At 37.4% G+C, this 18,683-nt stretch overlaps 1 protein-coding gene across 8 annotated transcripts in view; it reads right to left on the bottom strand.

The window, feature by feature from the left end:
- Positions 1 to 18,683, bottom strand: part of S6kII (Ribosomal protein S6 kinase II) — a 277,023-nt gene that overhangs the window by 60,570 nt on the left and 197,770 nt on the right. The window contains exons 1-2 of one of the 8 annotated variants that reach the window (XM_065369806.1): positions 763 to 1,299; positions 329 to 663 (exon numbers count right to left, since the gene is read on the bottom strand). The exons of 4 other annotated variants lie outside the window; for them this stretch is intronic. In XM_065369806.1, the coding sequence (XP_065225878.1) occupies positions 329 to 424 (96 nt within the window). In that variant the 5' untranslated portion in view covers positions 425 to 663; positions 763 to 1,299. Of the gene's footprint in view, positions 1 to 328; positions 1,300 to 16,505; positions 16,812 to 18,683 lie in introns of those variants that run through there. 3 more of the 8 variants (XM_065369805.1, XM_065369807.1, XM_065369804.1) reach the window with 3 other exon arrangements.

Raw genomic sequence — 18,683 nt, 5'->3', positions numbered from 1 at the left:
AAAATTTGCCGATTCGATTCTATACGAGTAAAAATGAGCGAATTCGAAGATTTTTTCTATAATTATGTAGGTTAGGTAGGTATAATAAAGAAACCAATACCACAATACGAGCAGGTATAGAATAAAAATGTGATTTAATCCGGATACTTATTCATCGAAAAATTACCTCTGAGAATGCTACTATCAGTCTAAGAGTAAAGAGTAGGCATCCAACGTTACTTTGGAAAATTAGCGATGCACTTTTCAAAAATGTTTCGTAATAATATTAGTATTACACGCACGACACGGACTAGAAGATACACACGAACATTTTGATGGCAATTCTTACCTTTTTCCAAATACTGCTGATATCCTCGGTGATCGATTTGAACAATTTTCTGAGAAAATTCATCGGTAACGAAAACGGTACGCAGAGCAGAACCATTTTGGCCCAGGTACATGTATATGTACGTATAACTATGTACTATGTACTTGTACTAGTAGGTATACGATGTATTCAGTACGTAGGAATTGGGTATCTCGTATACTCTTGTAACAATACTCGAAACTAATATTTCATTAACCAACGAACGCCGCAATATTGACAACGACGACGACGACAACGCAAACAGGTAATTGCTTAACTTGTCGTGCCAGCACACGCTTTTTGAACCGCAACAATTCCTAAATTTACACGAAACGGTGAGAAAAATTGAACCAATTTTCGTTCAAAAATAGAGAAAAAATATCGGTCGAACAATTTAAGGGCAATTTTTTACGTACTCGAGCTACCCTAACACCGGTAACACCGCTGCCGACACTGACACTATCACTATCACTACCACCAGCACTGCTATTATTATTATTACAGGTAACTTGAAGAGCAAAAGGCGATTTCTCACACGTACCCATCAACGCGTAAGACGCGAATCGTTTTTAAAAATATGAAAATCGCGAAAAAACGTGCACGTAACGATCTGGCAACTCGTCGCGTCGTATAGTCGTAAACCGTAAAAATAAACGTACGAGTACGTCTACGTACAATGAGAATGAGAGTGAGATCGAGACTGACTGACTGACTGACACTGACACTGACCGGCTAAACAGTACATTTGGTATGGGTAATCCGACAACAATAATCAAACCACATGCTCGTAAGTTCGAGATAATTCGTCTTAATTATTATCGCCTATCGCGCGTATCGCAAACGATGCGTTACCGTAGAGATACGACTTACGAGACGATAGAGAGCTGGTTTTCGTAGATTGCACTTGACTTTACAATCTGGTACATGTTGCCCGGGTTGCAAATAATACGAGTACAAAGATAGGTGCACGATACGTCGAGTTAGAACTAGAACTTGAACTTATCGACTTTACAGACACTGATATCATTGTCCAAATGGCAAATTAACCTATACTCGATATTTTAATACGTAGCTCAACATTTCAACCTTTTTTTTTACGAATCCAACCAAATTCTCGTCCAGACTAAACCAGACGAATATTTTTAAACGAATGAAATGGAGCATTTCAAATTCATCTGCAAAGAAAAGATTAGATATGTTTATTGTTTATGTATCCACGTTAGTCACTAATGTGTTCAGAATTATTACTCATTCGTTACTCATTCAAACGGTTCAATTCGGCTATCTTAGTACGGAACAAAGTCTCGCTTGAAACTTCCTCTCCCCTCAATTCTGACTAGAGCAAGACGGGTATCCGAAAGGTCAAAAAAATTCGGCCGAAAATGAGAAAAATCACAATTAACTAAAATGACCTAAATAACGCAAAAATTTGGTAACCCGGAGCCATATTTTTGATCTTTCGAATCAATAATTATAAGTAAACAGTTTCCAACCGTTTTGAAGACTTCTGTTGCTGTTGGGTCATTCCACGTCAATTGGACCAAGAAGCAGTAGGGGGGTTAGGCGATTTTTTTGGAAATTTTACCTGTGGAAAGAGCTTTCCAAGGGATGAACAATGGCGCAAATCGCAGCCTTCTAGCTCATTTTTAAAGGCAGCCAGGGGGTGTCAAAGTTTTCAGTGGACTTAAAATATCATCCATTTCAGCAGTGGATTACTAGGTAACCGCGGTACCTACCAAAATGGAACTTTTTCCCATAGTTAGGGGTTTTGAAAGGCTTTTTGGCGATATCATAAAAATCAGTGTTGCCACTTTTTTTCGTACAAAAAATTAGCTCAAAAAGTTTCGAAACGTAGTTTTCATATCGTTCCGACTCTCAAAAATTCTGAAAAAAATATATTACGGACAACTTTTCGTGCTGAACAACATATTAAAAAATTGGGATGGTAACATGTTGCAAAGTTGATTTTAAAAAGTTTAAAGTTTTCGAAAAAATGCGAATTTTTTATTTAAAACATGAAACAAAGTTTTGATAGGTGAAGTTGACCCATTTGGCCCCTATTTTTACGTATCTGTTGAAAAAGTTGAAAAAACCCTTTCACTCGATGAAATAAACTCATCACAAAAAAATTCAATTTTCAATTGCAAACATCAAAAAAAGTTTAAATTTATCCAGTTGTCTTATTTTGACCTCTTTCTGACGTATTTCATGAAAAAGTTGATAAAAATTACACTCACAACAAAAAAATAAAAATTGGTTCATTTTTTGAATCTTTTAGAATTTTTTTTTTTTTTTTGGTGAGGAGTTCATTTCATGGAGAGTGAAAGGGTTTTTTCAACTTTTTCGACATATACGTAAAAATAGGGGTTAAATGGGTCAACTTCACCTATAAAAACTTTTTTTCATGTTTTAAATCAAAAAGTCGCATTTTTTCGCAAGCTTTGAATTTTTTTAAATCGACTTTGCAACATGTTACCATCCCAATTTTTTAATACTTATGTTGTTCAGCATGAAAAGTTGTGCATAATATATTTTTTTCAGAATTTTTGAGAGTCGGAACGATATGAAAACTACGTTTCGAAACTTTTTGAGCTAATTTTTTGTACGAAAAAAAGTGGCAACACTGATTTTTATGATATCACCAAAAAGCCTTTCAAAACCACTAACTATGAGAAAAAGTTCCATTTTGGTAGGTATGGCGATTATCGAGTAATCCACTGCTGAAATGGATGTTATTTTAAATTCTCTGAAAACTTTGACACCCCCCAGCATGTTTTAACGCGTACTAACACTTTTTCGTGCAATTTTTTCCAAATTTCGAGAAATTTGTCGAAAATTGAGAGAATTTGTAATTTATAAAGCGAGCGAGTTTTCATTAAAATGAAATACGTTCGTTAAAATTGCACCCATCATACGAGTATCATTCGAAGCTAATAATCGTGTTCTTTTCCTTCGTTCTAAGAAAGTCAAGAAGCCAAAATATTTGCGAACCGTGACAACACCGAAATAGTATATCGCTTTTCCAAGAAACACTCTTTCCACTCTAACTTATGAGAAAACGTTTCTAACACGTTCAAGAAATAATAATAATAATATTTCTAACGCTATTAATTCGCAAATCATTATTCAAGACGAGCTTTTTATCAGAGAAATAATTTCCCTCGAGTTTTCTCGCTGTTCCGGACCAATTTTTTCATTTTTTTTTTCAAGACCTTTCGACTCCAAATAACCGAAGAGAGAACTGTTCCCAAATTTCTATGAAGCTTTGATTTGTGAGAAGGGTGTGAGTAGAACTATTCAAAATTTCGAATTTTACCCCTTCGATTGTTTCATTTCAAGAATTTTTCGACTGAAAAATTGAAGTAAGTAAATAAGTACTTCCAATATGTGGAGGAGAGGGGGGATTGAGATGTTCTGAAAGTTTTAAAAATCATTTCAAAAATTTGAACCACTTTTTAAACTGTTTCTTTTCTGGTTGTTATTGAATAAAATTGCCCCCACACCCGATTTCCATCATGAAAGATGGTTTCCGTAGAACATAGTCCAATAAAATACAGGGTGGTCCATAAGTCAGGCCGCACTCTCGAGTTTTTCTCATCATGACGAAAGCGCGACGTGCTATGTGAGCTCACGCTGCAAAGAAAATCACATGGTTGGGTTGAAATTTGTCCAGATGTGTTCTGAACATTCCAAACTTTATTTATCGCTACTTACTTATGCAATTACGTGATTTTAACATGGCATTAAGAACTTTTTCGTAGAAAATTTTTCTCTCGTTTTTTCGATTGTGCAAAATTGCAGCCTGACTTATGGACCACCCTGTATACGAGTATTAATTTTTTTTCCCTCTCAATGAAGATAATACAAATACGTATATTTCAGCACTCGAGCAATCAGCAGAATGGAACAAAGTAGCGTTTGGCTTCCTATCAATCGTGTAGGAAAAAAAAGCCCACGAGCAAACACTAAAATCGAACGAAAAAGCTTTCACTATTACATAACGTAATTTTCAATCACAAACGCTAAAATGAGACTATTTCTAATAAAAATTGACCTAACAGAGATTATTCGGGCGCAGCGTCAAATTTTTCATCTTGATTAATTTTTCGACGAGTCACAGCGAAGCGAACTATGTATAGAAAATTGAAAGGTTATTATTATCGTGTCGTCGCTTTCGTACGATTCGACAACGTTTTCTGTAACTTTTTCGTTGAAATTTCAAATTTCAAAGAAACTCGATCGTCGCACGTATTTCGAGCACGTTTTATTCGCATTTTCACGAGTTACAATCGTAAAATTCCATAATTAGCATCAAATAGAACAACGAATACGTGGCCCTGGTGGCAGAGAGACGATAGGGTGTTCTAAATAAAAATATCACCACCCCCCCCCCCTCTGTTTTAAAAAGAGAAACGTAGGATTACAAAAATTCAATGTAGGTACACGAAAAAAACTGCAAAAAGTTGTTATTTGGCACCTGGCGCCTTCAATGTGACAAATATGTACTCGTAATAATCAGCATTCGTTACGGCGACACCTACATCGAGGATTGTGGCACGCGATCCAACGTGACCATCGAGTGTACTTGTTCCGGAACATTACGAGTGTACATATTTGGTACAGTACCTCATAAAATTGTTCAACATTATCGCATGCACATTGCGCATAATTATGTACAACAATTCACACGTTGATTAATCGCGACCGCTTGTATGAGTGTTTTAGGCAACATTATTGACTCATCGATACGACTGGTAGGACGACAATGCACCGTAAACTTGCGAGCGTCAGACACTTGATAAAGGTAAAAGTGAAAAAAATCTCAAATGCCTTCACCAAGTAGGAGTAAATTATTTCTGCAGTTTCGAGAGTGAGGAAAATAGATCATCGCGAGTGAGAAATCTACGAAATCGCATTATCCAACTGCCTACAGGGTGTCTCAAAAAATATCGAACGTCTCTAGATCAACGTTATACAGTTTCGTTTCGAGTTCGAGAACATAAAGTAAATAGGCGAAATTGAGGTATTTTGGCCAAGTAATCGTTTGCTCGATATCATCAACTTGTCTTTCTGCCCAAAACTCTCATATCGATGCAGAAGTATTCGATATTTTCGGATACCCTGCGTAATACGCAGGACTGTGTGAAGGTAAACCTGCCAGAGCAGCGTAAGATATGTAAAAAATCCTTCACGGTATAAATTGATGTCGTAAATGTTTGCTTACCAAATGCCAAATCGTAGGTTATAGTACACATATGTACATAGGTAGTTTAGTAGTGTATTTAAACTATAAATTGAGAGAACTATCTATCGACGCATACTTGCGAGTGGAAAACGGAAAACCATATCAATAAACATCGATATCGAGCCTCAGCCTCGTTCCTTTACCAATCATACCAAAATTTCATATACGACACCTCTACTTCCACCTGTAGCTAAAGCTAAAACGTAAGTTTGCCACAATACGACGGCACTCTCAAGTACAGGCACTTGAACAATCATCATCGTCGGCGTCGTCAAATACTCTCAAAATCAAACAAAAGCGTGTCTTTTTCCTTTCCTTTCTCATTTCACCTCACTAATGGGAAAATACTGCGTCGATATGCCTCGCAAACGCGAAATGTATACATGTACGCCTACCTCGATGCTTTAACCATTCGTACCTACTTCGTACACCACTGCCTGCCATACCTATGTACTTCTTCATCAGTCTCATGTTAGTATAAACTCGTATTTACAAACCAAAGTATGTAATGTACTCGTAATAACCATACGCGCTGCTACTTCGTGCAAAAATATGATGAAATCGTGCACTATCTATTTTCCATACTCGCAAACGCGAGTGCTTTTTATAGGTATACTCAGATTTACCACCACCACCAACAGCAGCTTCCATTTTTAGGTAGAGGTAGCGTAGGTGGTAAGTCTATGTAGTAGCTTAGCTATAGGTACTCGTGTGCTTTTCTGTTTGCATACACATTACACTATATCTATACCTACACATTAAACTCGCTCAGCATCTTCGAGTGTCGTATCGTCATTAACAACCATTTGGTAGAACGTTTTGTAGACACGATGCAACGTTTTTGTGCATCGTATCGCCGCAAATTCTCATAATAATTATCTTCTAAACCTTTCAACGAAATAACCGTAATAATTACCATATACATACACGGTCCCTAAACGGAGTTTTGTGCTATCCATGTCTACACTCTACATATATACTTAGAAGCGGAAACAAACGGAGTGAAAATCATCAACAGTTGAACTGCATTTCCCTACAACAATATGAAAAATCCGACCTCCTACTTTCACTTAGGGCGAGAAAAGAAGCCTAAAGTATTTTAACAAGGGAACTTTTTGAACTCACTCTCTGCGATTCGAACGAAACTGAGCTAGCACAGAATCTTACCTTTCTGGGCTAGTGTTTTCAGTGCTCGTTTTTAGTTTTTATTTGGGGGGGGGGGGTTATTTTCCGTTTTTTATTTTGGTTTCATTCATTTCTGTTGAAAATTACTTCAATTTCTTTATTTTTGGTTTTCTTCATTTCATTATTTTTTCTTGATTTAGTTAGAAATATATTTCTTCATTTTTCGTTTTTCATTCAGTTTTTTGATTTTCCATCAGTTGTTCTCGTTTTGATAGATTTTTCCTTTTATTTATAATTAATTATAATTAATTTATTTTTACTTAATTAGTTTTCATTTTTCGTTTTATTTCACTCGATTACATTCAGTTTTCATTTTGGCTTCATTCATACAAACTATCGAAAGTTTTTCATTATTTTAGTTACACATTTTATATTTTTTTCATTTTTCAATTTTTCATCTTTAGACTTTAGTTCTCGTTTTGGCATATTTTTCCTTTTATTTATACTTAATTTTAAGTTCGATTAAATGTTCACTTTTCGTTTTATTTCACACAATTACATTTTTGCTGCTGGGGTGAGGGGGGGCATTTTTACTTTTTATATTTTGTTCTAGTTTTTCAATTCCATTTTTAAATATTGAGGTTGCAACATTTGGAACTAATACCCCTATTCTGCACCAGGGGTTGCAGCCTCAATTGTTTTGTTTTCTTCATTTTTTTACATCATTTTCTCAACTTTACCCACATATTTTTTATTTTTTCATAAATTTTCATCTTTCTTTTTCAAATTGTTTTGTATTTAAATTACACATGCATGCCTAATTATCTATTAATTTTTGTTATCGTAATTTTATCAATTTCTATTGTTTCAACTAATTTTACATACTCTTTCATGCACTATTGGCAAATTTCATTCGGAATTTGATTACTACTGAGAGTCAATTTCCCTTGACTTCAACTATTATTGTTTGGCATTTTTACGTCATTTTAACATCGTTTTTGAGTCTTATTCGTGCACTTTTGGCAAATTTTATTGAATGTTAGAAACTTTCAATTAATTTAAAATGTTTTTTATCGAGTGTGTTCGCATCGTTTTTACGCGTTTCCGTAACTTTTTCAAATATTGTTGGCTAATTCCGTCCATAATTTCATTATTTTTAAGCTTTTTCGATGCTTTTTAAACGTTTTTACACAATTAACACTTTTTTTTTACGAATTTTATTCGATAATTTTCATGTTTTCAATAATTTTTCATGCATTTTTGGTACTTTTCATGCGAATTTCATTAATTTTGGTCAACAGTTTTTTTTTGCAGTTTTCTATGTTCTTGGATTTTGATTACATTTTAATTCGTGAAATTTCACGCGTGCTCTTTCTTACGTTAGAGCAAAAAACTTCCAGCATAGTGCAGCTCGAAAAATCGAAAATTTCAAATTATACAAACATACTTATGTGCTTAGAACACAATAGTGATGAAAATAACCTTTTCATCAAATTTAAAAATTCGCATTTTGAGCCTCCATGTATACAATTTCATAAAAGTTTGCCACCCTGTATGGACTTTACTAAAAATTGGAAATCCCAAATTTACAAAAATACCAGACATGCGGACAATGAACCAGTCGCCCTCGTCTGATTTAAATTTGGCAATATGTTTTAAATACAAAAGAAACCCTTCATCATGCACACCTGCCATCGAAGCGACAACTCAGTCAAAAGACCACATTGTAACCTTATCTCTCTATTATATTTAATTTAGCAGAATGCAGTTTTACTAAAAATGGGAAATTCCAAATTTCGCAAAAATACCAGACAGGTGACAATGAACACGTCATCGCCATCGCCCTTATCTGATTTACATTTGGCAATGTGTTTCCGATACAAAAGAAACCCTTCATCATGCACACCTGCTCTCGCAGCGACAACCCAGACTAAAGACCACCTGTTCCTTATCGCTCTATTACATAATATGCATTTCCGTTATCTTGTTAGGGCAGTTTCGCACCACTTACAACGATGGTGGTGGTAAAAAAATTTTTGGTGGAGGTTGATTGAAAATTTACAGTGATAGTTGAACTGCTTATCAGAACTCATTCGCAACAGAACCGTCTCGAGGGAAATTTGGTCTCGAAAGTGCGACGTAACCAGGATTGTCTGGATCACTGGACACTCCGTCACTCTAGCGGGTGCCCGTCGGGTAGGAGACGAAGGTGTATGCTTTTGCCCACTTACGTTGCTCGAGTAGAGTCGTCAAAGGAAGACCTCGAGGAAATTCGAAAATTTCGAAGGTAAGGCTGGGTGGAGATCAGGGTCATGCAATGGACCGAAATAATCTCTTCCAAACGATAAAATTAATAAATTGAAATACATAATTCCCCCGTGTAGGGACGGGTCAAGAATATCCCTATGGTACCCTCTGCCTGTCGTAAAAGGCGACTAAAAGAGGACCAGGCAAGCGCGGAGGCCTAGATAGCAGCCCTATCACCGTGATATATCTGGCATGGCTGGTAACCAAGCCAGACGAAAATCTACCTTACTCAAAAAACAAACAAGAAGAAACGGATGGAACAATGGGATCCCAGGCGGAGGTGAACCCCTGGTTAAAATAAAAACGCACGCAAACGAAAGAGAATACAAATTCGGAAACTGGAATGTAAGAGGATATGCAGCCAAGGAAGCAGAAATAAACGAAATTCTAAGCAGCAGAAATATAGACTTTGCCGTGATGTCTGAAACTAAGAAGAAAGGAAGTGGAACAATCGAATCTGGAAATTACATCGTTATCTACAGTGGAGTCGACAAGAAAACAAGAGCTGCAGGCGGAGTGATGTTACACATACATAATAAACACCGCGAAAACATCGACTCATACAACATATGGCATGAAAGAATTGTATCAGCAAGGATGAGATTGAAAAAAGACTTTCTTACAATAATCGGAGTATATGCACCAGAAGAGGGAAGAGAGGAACAAAGCGAAGAGTTCTACGAGCAACTACAGAGGGCAGTACAAGCAGTAAACCCAGAAGATAAATTGGTAATAGCAGGAGACTTGAATGCTCAGGTAGGAGATAAGCGTGTAAAGACAGTAACTGGTATGTATGGAACAGAAGGAATGAATATAATTGGGAAGAGACTGATAGATTTTTGCACTTTCAACGGACTAAGAATCATGAATACATTCTACCAACACAAGAAAGATCACAAGATGACATGGAGCAATACAAGAGGACAAAGCTCAATGATCGACCATTTTATAGCCAATGAAAATGCCGCAAAGAAATTCTTGGATGTAAGAACATACAGAGGCCTAGAAATAGGCACTGACCATCATTTTGTTCAAGGAGTAATGAGAATGGAAACAACAAGAATACCAGCCAGAAAGAATGAAAAGAAGATCAACACAAGAGCCCTGGATGACCCAACCAACCAATGGCTGTACCAAAGACGGATGAACATCATTAGTCAAGAGATACCAACAAGCCAGGACATAGAAGAAGAATGGAAAAATATCAAATCCATTGTGACAAAAGCGGCAAAAGAAAGCTTAGGAATGGTTCCTTGCAGAATTGGGGCAAAGCGAATAAAGAATTGGGACAACGAAATCCAAGAACTCATACAAAAGAAAAGACAGGCATTCAGAAAATTCATGAGCACAAAAAGCGAGGTCGATGGTGAAGAATATCGAAAACAGTCGGCAAAAGTCAAGAGAAAGTCCAGGAAATTACAGAGAGAGAGCTGGGAAAATTTCATCACATTCCTGGAGCATGACACATACAAGTTACGGCCAAAGGTGTACAAAATCATAAGAAGAATTGACACAAATTTTAACGAAAGAGTGGGTTTGCCAAAGATTAAAATCAATGACGCAAAGGAATATTTTGAAGAACTCTGGAGTGATAAAAATGCACAAGATACAAAGATAGAAGATGAAATTGGAGAAACAGAAGACAGAATTTCAATTAAAGAGCTACAAGAAGCTTTGAGAACGGCAAAAAATGCAAAAGCTCCAGGAGAAGATGGCATACCAACAGAATTGTACAAATGTGCAAGTGGTGAATTTAAAAGAAGACTTCTGGAATTCCTAAATAGGATGTACCAAGAAGAAAAGGTACCTGAAGATTTCAAAACAGCAATTGTAATACCACTCTTCAAGAAAGGCGATATGTCACACCTGAAAAACTACCGAGGAATAAGTCTACTCAACACCTGCTACAAGATATATGCGAAAATACTGGCAAAACGACTGGCAGAGCATGCAGAAGAAAAGCTGTCAGAAAGTCAAAACGGATTTAGAAAAGGAAGATCATGCACTGACGCAAGTTATACAGTAAAACTACTGATGGAAAAAAGGATCGAATACAACCTAGAAACACACATGTGCTTTATAGACCTGGAAAAAGCATATGATAGGGTTAATAGAAAAAAACTGTTTGAAGTCCTAAAAGATGAAAAGGTAACATATAAAATGCGAAAGGTGATAAACAGCATATATAAGAACACTAGAATAAGAGTAAGAATTGGAAATAGACTCTCAGAACAAGCAGAAATAAACAGAGGAGTTCGCCAGGGATGCCCACTGTCTTGTGTTTTATTCAACATGTACATGGACCACATGGTAAAAGAATGGCAGAAAATGAAGCCAAAAGGAATCAAGACAGACAGAAGGCAAGAAATATCAACAGTATTATTCGCAGATGATCAAGCAGTACTAGCCGAAACAGAAGATGACCTACAGAGATCAATGTATAATTTAACAAAGACATCAGAAAAGTATGATATGAGAATATCTTCAGAGAAAACAAAAACAATGGCCTTCAAAGGAAAGGAGCCAGTAAGAAGCAAGATTGTAATAAATGGAAAAATCATTGAACAGGTCAATAATTTCAAATACCTGGGAAACACGATATCATACCAGGGAGAAGTAGATGTTGGTGGAAAGATTGCAAAGTTCCTGAGAGTCACAGGACTGATAAATAGGACCCTAAGAAGCAGTAAGGTGCGAAAAGAAACAAGATTGAAGGTGTACAATACCCTAGCAATACCAATGATGACGTATGGAAGCGAGGTATGGGCACTGAAGAAATCTGATAAAAGAAGAATAACGGCAGCAGAGATGAAGTTCATGAGGAGAACGGCAGGGGTGACTCTCAGAGACAGAGTCCCATCCGAGAAAATAACAGCAGATCTCGGAGTGAAGCCAGTCATGAAGAAGATAAAACAGTATAGGAAAGATTGGAGAAATCATGTCAAAAGGATGGAGGAAACAAGATCACCAAAACAGGTCCTCCAATATACACCAACGGGGAAGAGAAGCAGAGGGAGACCAAGGAGGAAACTCACGGATACCTCAGGCTCATCCTCAACAGGTTCCACACCGCAGCAGACAGGCCAATAGGCCTACCGCTTATAAGGAAACGACGACGACGAAATACATAATTGTTTTCATCGAAAAGCTGTGCCCATCAAAATGATACGATTTACGAAAATGTGGTGAGTAAATTCTCAACTCAGAACTTGACAAAAATTTCATTAAAAAAAAAGTCTGTTTTCGATCCATAACCGATTATGATTCATTTCATCATCGATCATAATGGTAAATTAGTGTTCTTGAAATCGATTCACTTGGTTGTAGTTGAAAGAAAAATCGATCAGGTTCAACTAGTTATATTCGTGTTATTGGTTATACGATTCCCAGCCCTACTTTCAACACACATTTTTGGCAAAGGATCGATTATACGAAATCACTCTCAATTTCAATTTCAACCCTCTCCTCTATAATCGCGCGGAATCCATTATTTTCCTCTAATAATATACGATCACAAAATATCGAATCGTTGATAAAACGCGATAGTTTCGCGTCAACGCCGGCAACTTTGTCAATTAATTTGTCGAACGCAAATACCGCCGAATATACATAAAACGATTATACTCGTAGGTGCCGGTGGTAGGTTAGTGGGACTTGACGCGCAGCACCCGGCAACTATACACCCAGTGTAAAACCGTCTAGCATAATTTTCTTTCTGCTGCCGCCGCGATGAAACTTTAGGTACTCTAAAGCTAAATTCATCGCTAAATTCCAATCCATCAAACAAATCGAGCTATACACCTCTTCGCTTTAGAATAACAAAATTAATTACGCGTCCTTCCCTTCACTTCGAGTTAATCTGCTGCTACAGCAACACGAATTCAGCAAACGAGCAATCGGGCTTCGGCTCGTATTTTCATAACTCTTCCGCCACCCTCCCCCTCCTCCTCGCCATCCGTCAACCCAATATCTTCTTCTCGCCAACAAAAGCCACACAATTCGAACGGTGCGAGACCCTGTTGCTTTGCTTCTACGTCTCGTAACTTTGAAAAAGGTCTAAGCACCAAGAGCACCTTATTCGCAATCAACTCGAATAACAACCAATCGACCATTTTAATCCGGTATTCATTACCTACCTATACCTACACACCTATATCTTACAGGTGCCCACCTTTTCTTACACTGCACCGAGTGTAGGAAACGATCGAAATCCGCACTTGTTAAGTTCTCGCAAAGCATTTCTTCATCTTCATACAAATCCTTCGCTAATGCAAAACCTCGCGTAGGTGTTTTATGCGACAATTCGAGAAAATTGCCGGAGCTCGCTTATCCTCATTTCACCGAATACTTTACGACTACATATACGTAATAATGTAGATTGCAAACATTTTCAAGCCGATGCGCACCCTCCAGCGCAGGGTGACATTCCATTTCGATTTGCTGCAGGCAGAGGATATCGTTTTGATGAAGGTGGTCACAATTCAGAACGTGCAAGGCGTCTAACAAAATTTCAAAATGAAAACGCAGGACTAGCAAGATATGTACGCCTGTAAGACACCCTGAGGCGACAGTTTCGACAAATTTGATGCAGGATTTGACAATGTGGATTTTATTCAAATTCATTGAAAAATTAGCTTTTCGATCCGTCAGCTCCACTGCTCTAATCGATAGGATTACATTTCCAGCTACCGAAGCATTATTCAATTCTTCAAAGTCGTGTCTCTGTTTTAAAGCACCCTGACAGCTTTTTTGCCGATCCGATACCGAAACTGCTCCACAGTCCCTCCTCCTGGCGCAGAGCTCAACTTTCACTATAATAAGTACAGTACACGTTATTCCTCGTTTAGCCTATACATGTTAGCTTTAACTCGCGTCGCTTCCGAGCACAATGAAAAAGTTGGCCAGCCCCCTCCCCTCTCCCCCGGTTCCACGTTGCTCTATTCGGTTCGACTTGAAAACATTTTCATCAATCACTTCCGCGCCGCGAACACCGCCATATCCGGCGCCATGCTTTCGTATCCAAATAAAGGCAGCCGTTTTCTTAATTTCTTTGAAAACGAACCCATTCCGCTCGTCTGCATTAATTAATTCGCGTCTCGATAAATTTCCACGCAGAAGAAGAACGTAGAAAAATCCGCTCCAAATTTTACAAACGTTTCAACAATTTCCTCGTTCGGCCTCTCCTCGGTTCGAGACGACTTGGACGTGTTTTTTGGCGCATTAGGGTATTTCCAAAAACCTTCGAACATGCTGCGAACTGTGAGATAAATTTACATCGGGTTAACTATTAGTAAGGTACCTTTACCTCATCTTGTCTCAAATAATCATTTAATCATCAAAGCAGCGGCAGCGTTGGCTGACTGTGACTATTCACGCGCAAATAGGCACACATTACGCACCTATAGGTTTAGGTAGGTACATATAATAGTAGATATAGAAATACGGATAGTAGGTTAATATCGCGTTGCCTCGGTATCTTTTTTCAAGGTTTTCACCGCTCGAGCTTGGCCGTATCTTAATCGTCTGCGTCGCTCAAGCCCCAGTAAACTGAATAAACGTTACGCTATGAAAAATTTTTAAACCTAAAACTACGAAAACTGTTTCCTTCAGAAAATTTACACACGCAGTTACAGTTAGATGACTCTATACCCAACTACCTACACCTACCTACTACATGTACATTGAAAAAGTACCTCAAGAAGTCGATTACAACGCATAAACCAAAAATAATCGCCATACAAGTCGAGAATTTTCTCATCGTTTCTGTATGTGCTACCATTCAGTATACGAGTACAAGTGCTTACTAGCTACGAGTATAATATTTACGTACGTATCATGTTCACGATATATACTCGATAATATCAAAGTACTGCCGCGGGCCAGAGAAAAAAAATACAATCAATTATATTTTTTGCCTCATTTAGAGAGACATACTGTCGTATTACGAGTACAAGTATTACCAGCAGTACTCGTGTTTTATTCCTTCCTTTCCTCCTGCGTTTATTATACACGTTTGCGCTTTAAAAACGTTCGACGACGTTACGTTACGTTATGTTACTTTTTACCGAGCAAGTTGGTAACCTTGGATTCAATTACGGATGAGTCGGAAATTTTTCCAAATGAATGTCTTCCTTTTTATTGGCAAATTACACGCGCAATGAGAAAAAAACTGTGCGCGAAATTTACTCGATAGGGAAATAAGCGAGCTGTACGAAACGACTCGACGTTTGTAAACAATCAAAAATTGCGTAAGATGTAAGTATTTTTTTTTTCTCAAATAAAAACGGTCGCACGAGATAACAATGCAAACAATTTACTAAAATTTCAACTCGCACAAAGCAGAAATTTGATTCGAGTTTTATTTTTATTCTCTCAAATCGATTTGTGCGGAAGTTGAATCGTTCTTATGCCTTTAGCAGGCTTGCCAATTTTTGAAAAATTTAAACTGCTCAAAATAACCATCCATCAATCAATTTGGGAGATCAAGAATAAGTCTCTTCCACCGCAATTAAATGAATTATTGATATTTTTCGTAAATAAAATTTGAATTTTTGAACTCCCTACCCCAATCCATTACACAAGGTCAAAATGACAAAAAAAAAAAAAAAAAAAAAAAAAAATGGAAGACATACAACGTGCCATCTCTCAGAGTTACGAGAATGCTGAATTCAAATACCCAAATCATTTTTTGGATACAACCCCTTAATGCACTTTCAGCCCCTCAGGGTTGAAAAATTATGAAAATCTGGCGAAACATGAAGATATTCAATAAATTTCAAGTTGGAAGGAGGCTCCATGTAAGAGGATCAACACTATTCTGAGAACTGAGAAAGTTTTTCATGTTTGAAAAATGGTTTCTCTCGAAGAATTTTGACAAAGGAACGGGAGATGGCATTTTTCAAACGATTTTTGCTGCATAATTTTTTATGATCTTTCGAATTTTTTTTTGTCTCAAACCAAAATTTCCCAGCCTCTTAGGGTACCTTCCAAACTCTTCCCTTCACACATTTTATCAGGATCTTCCGAATGTATTTTTCCAAGAATATTTCATTCTACTCGTACACCGAATATTACTCACAATCAGAAGGAAGTTCTTGTAAGCTTTACAAATTTATTCACATTCTTTTGATCAGGTTTCGCAATTATCTTCATTGTTTTCATCTTTTCAAACAACATTTCGAATTTCGATTGTACATACGAGTAGTAGAACTCGACTAAATAACTTCGTCTAAAATGCAAACAGTAACGCCTCGCTCAAAAAGAAGCCATACACGAATTAATTTGGCGACTCTGCCCGGAAGACGTAATAAAAAAATTTCATCCAACTGAATTAATCCTGCAATCTAAAGGATGCAGTCGCATTCCTGCGAAGAATTCTATCCCCAACAGAATACTATACAGGTAATTAAATATCGTATACGTTTAAATGACACAGTAAAGCGAAAATTTACAACTCTGAGACAAATAGTCAATTTCACCAACCTGCGTGATTTTTCGATGAATGCGAGAGAATTCCCAGCTAAACAATCTAAAAACCATTTTATAAAATAACGCGCGCTTCTTCGAGAGAAAAAATTTCCAAAAGAAATAAATCGTCGAAAAATTTAATAAACTCGCCGTTCTCGTCTCTCACGTCGTCGTCGTCTTCATCGCGTCAGCTAAAATTACAAGCCGATTCGGATTCTAAACTCATTTCGAGTGTACGTATTATATTCAATTTTTTCGCGAAATTTCGTTTTTTAGGTTAACTATACTCGTAGGTATTCGAATCTCGACGCGATGAGACTGACTCGAGGTAAGATAAAAATCCAACAAGTTATTCGTATCATACGCAACAGTCTACGTAGCAGACGTACGTCTACGTATTACGTGTACCTTAACTACCTTACCTACCTACACTTATACGTATACCAGAAGCTAAGTACAAAAGGTACAATACTCGTAATTTTAAAAGATAAGCTCGCACAAATGCTGTAAAATTGAATTCCATTTCGGAATTCTTTTCGTTGAAATTTGTTTATTCAGCTCGTCTCGCGAAACAGACCAACCCGCTCCGCACCTCGCCTCCGAGAAAAAAAATCCAATTAAAAAATCTCCGAACAACGGCGGATTTGTTTACTAATTAAGAACGAGAAACGCAGGCGGCGCGGCGCGGCGTGCCCGGAGGAGAGGGAGGTTTCACTGCTGATATAGCTTACGAGAAAAACCTTGAACTTGTATAAATTACTTCGATGTAAAACTAAGTACCCGTATTAGTAAAAAGTTATCGCCGATAAAAGGTATCAAACTTACGCATCCGTAGGTCTAGGTACATCGAATCGGCCTTTATCTACCCCGTCTCCCCCGCCTCAGGCCCTATCCTTCGCCTTAACCGAGACAACCGAACGGCTGCCACGGAAGCATTTTCACGCCAACACAAATTTTTCAGTTCGACGACAACGACACATTTACAAGGCACGCAAACGCCAACGCCTCAGTCGTTTACCACCTTCTTTTTCTCTTATTTTCACTCCACTTTTGCCTTTAAATCGTTTCCCCATTATGCACAGAATTCTGTACTTAATGCCCACAGAATAAAATGACTGACTATTAAATGTCGAGGATTTCACGGCGAATTTATGATCTTTCGAGATACGAGAATAGCACTTCAACAATAATAGTCCGGCATATGATAATAGGAGTAATTGCTCCCCCCCCCCCGATCCTCCGGGACAACTTTTTTCTAAAAGGGGACATCCTAAGGAACATTTTAAAGCAAACTTTCCCAAAAAAAGTTGGCCTTACTTACAAAATGGCGGCCATTTTGATTGACAGGTCAGCCGAAATCGCAGATTTTGCGTTTCAACATAGGACTTGCACGAAATTTTTCAAACTTTACAAAGGTAGATCGAAAGATCATGCAAAAATTTATCACCTGTCAAAATTTCAAGGGCTAAAGCGCGTTTTTCGATTTTTGATGAATTTTTGAAAATCCAATTTAGGCCAAAAATGAGGGAAAAAATCAAAATTTTACCAAATTCACCGAGAAAGCTGAAATTTGGAATATACCCTATTTTCGACATGCCAAATCGATTGGAAACTGTTTCAACCCGTTTTGAGCAGTTCTGGAGCCTCCAGAAGATTTTTGAAACTCGAAATTCCCACAAAATTCCATCAAATTGGAGTTGCAAAGCTAAAATTTATTCTAAAAACTAATTTCAATACGCTACGAAGTACTGCAGGTGAATTTCCAGTCGTTTTGGAGCCCCCAGCGACGCTTTGAAAATTCCTGAAGCCTCCAGCAAATTTTTGAAACTTTAAATTTTCACAAAATTTCATCAAATGGAGATGGAAAGCTGAAATTTACTCTACACCTCAATTTTAACACCCTCTGAAGACGAGTTCAGGTGGGTTCAAGTCATTCCTGAGCCTCCAGTGACTTTTTTGAAAATTACTGGAGCCTCCAGTAGATTTTTGAAACTTCAAATTTCCCCGACATTAATTTATCAAATAGAGTTGGCAAGCTGAAATTTACTTCGCAGACTACATGGTGGTTTCAAATGGTTTTGAAGCATCCAGCTACTTTTAGAAAATTTCAATTTTACAAAAAAACGTCATACAACCTTTCAAAAAGTTGCTGGAGGCTCCTATACGACTTGAAATTCACCAGCAGTCAACTTC

The sequence above is a fragment of the Planococcus citri genome, chromosome 5 (assembly GCF_950023065.1).
Source record: "Planococcus citri chromosome 5, ihPlaCitr1.1, whole genome shotgun sequence".
Taxonomy (NCBI): Eukaryota; Metazoa; Arthropoda; class Insecta; order Hemiptera; family Pseudococcidae; genus Planococcus; species Planococcus citri.
Note: the sequence above shows the minus strand (reverse complement) of the source record. Positions and strands in the feature narration are given on the sequence as shown.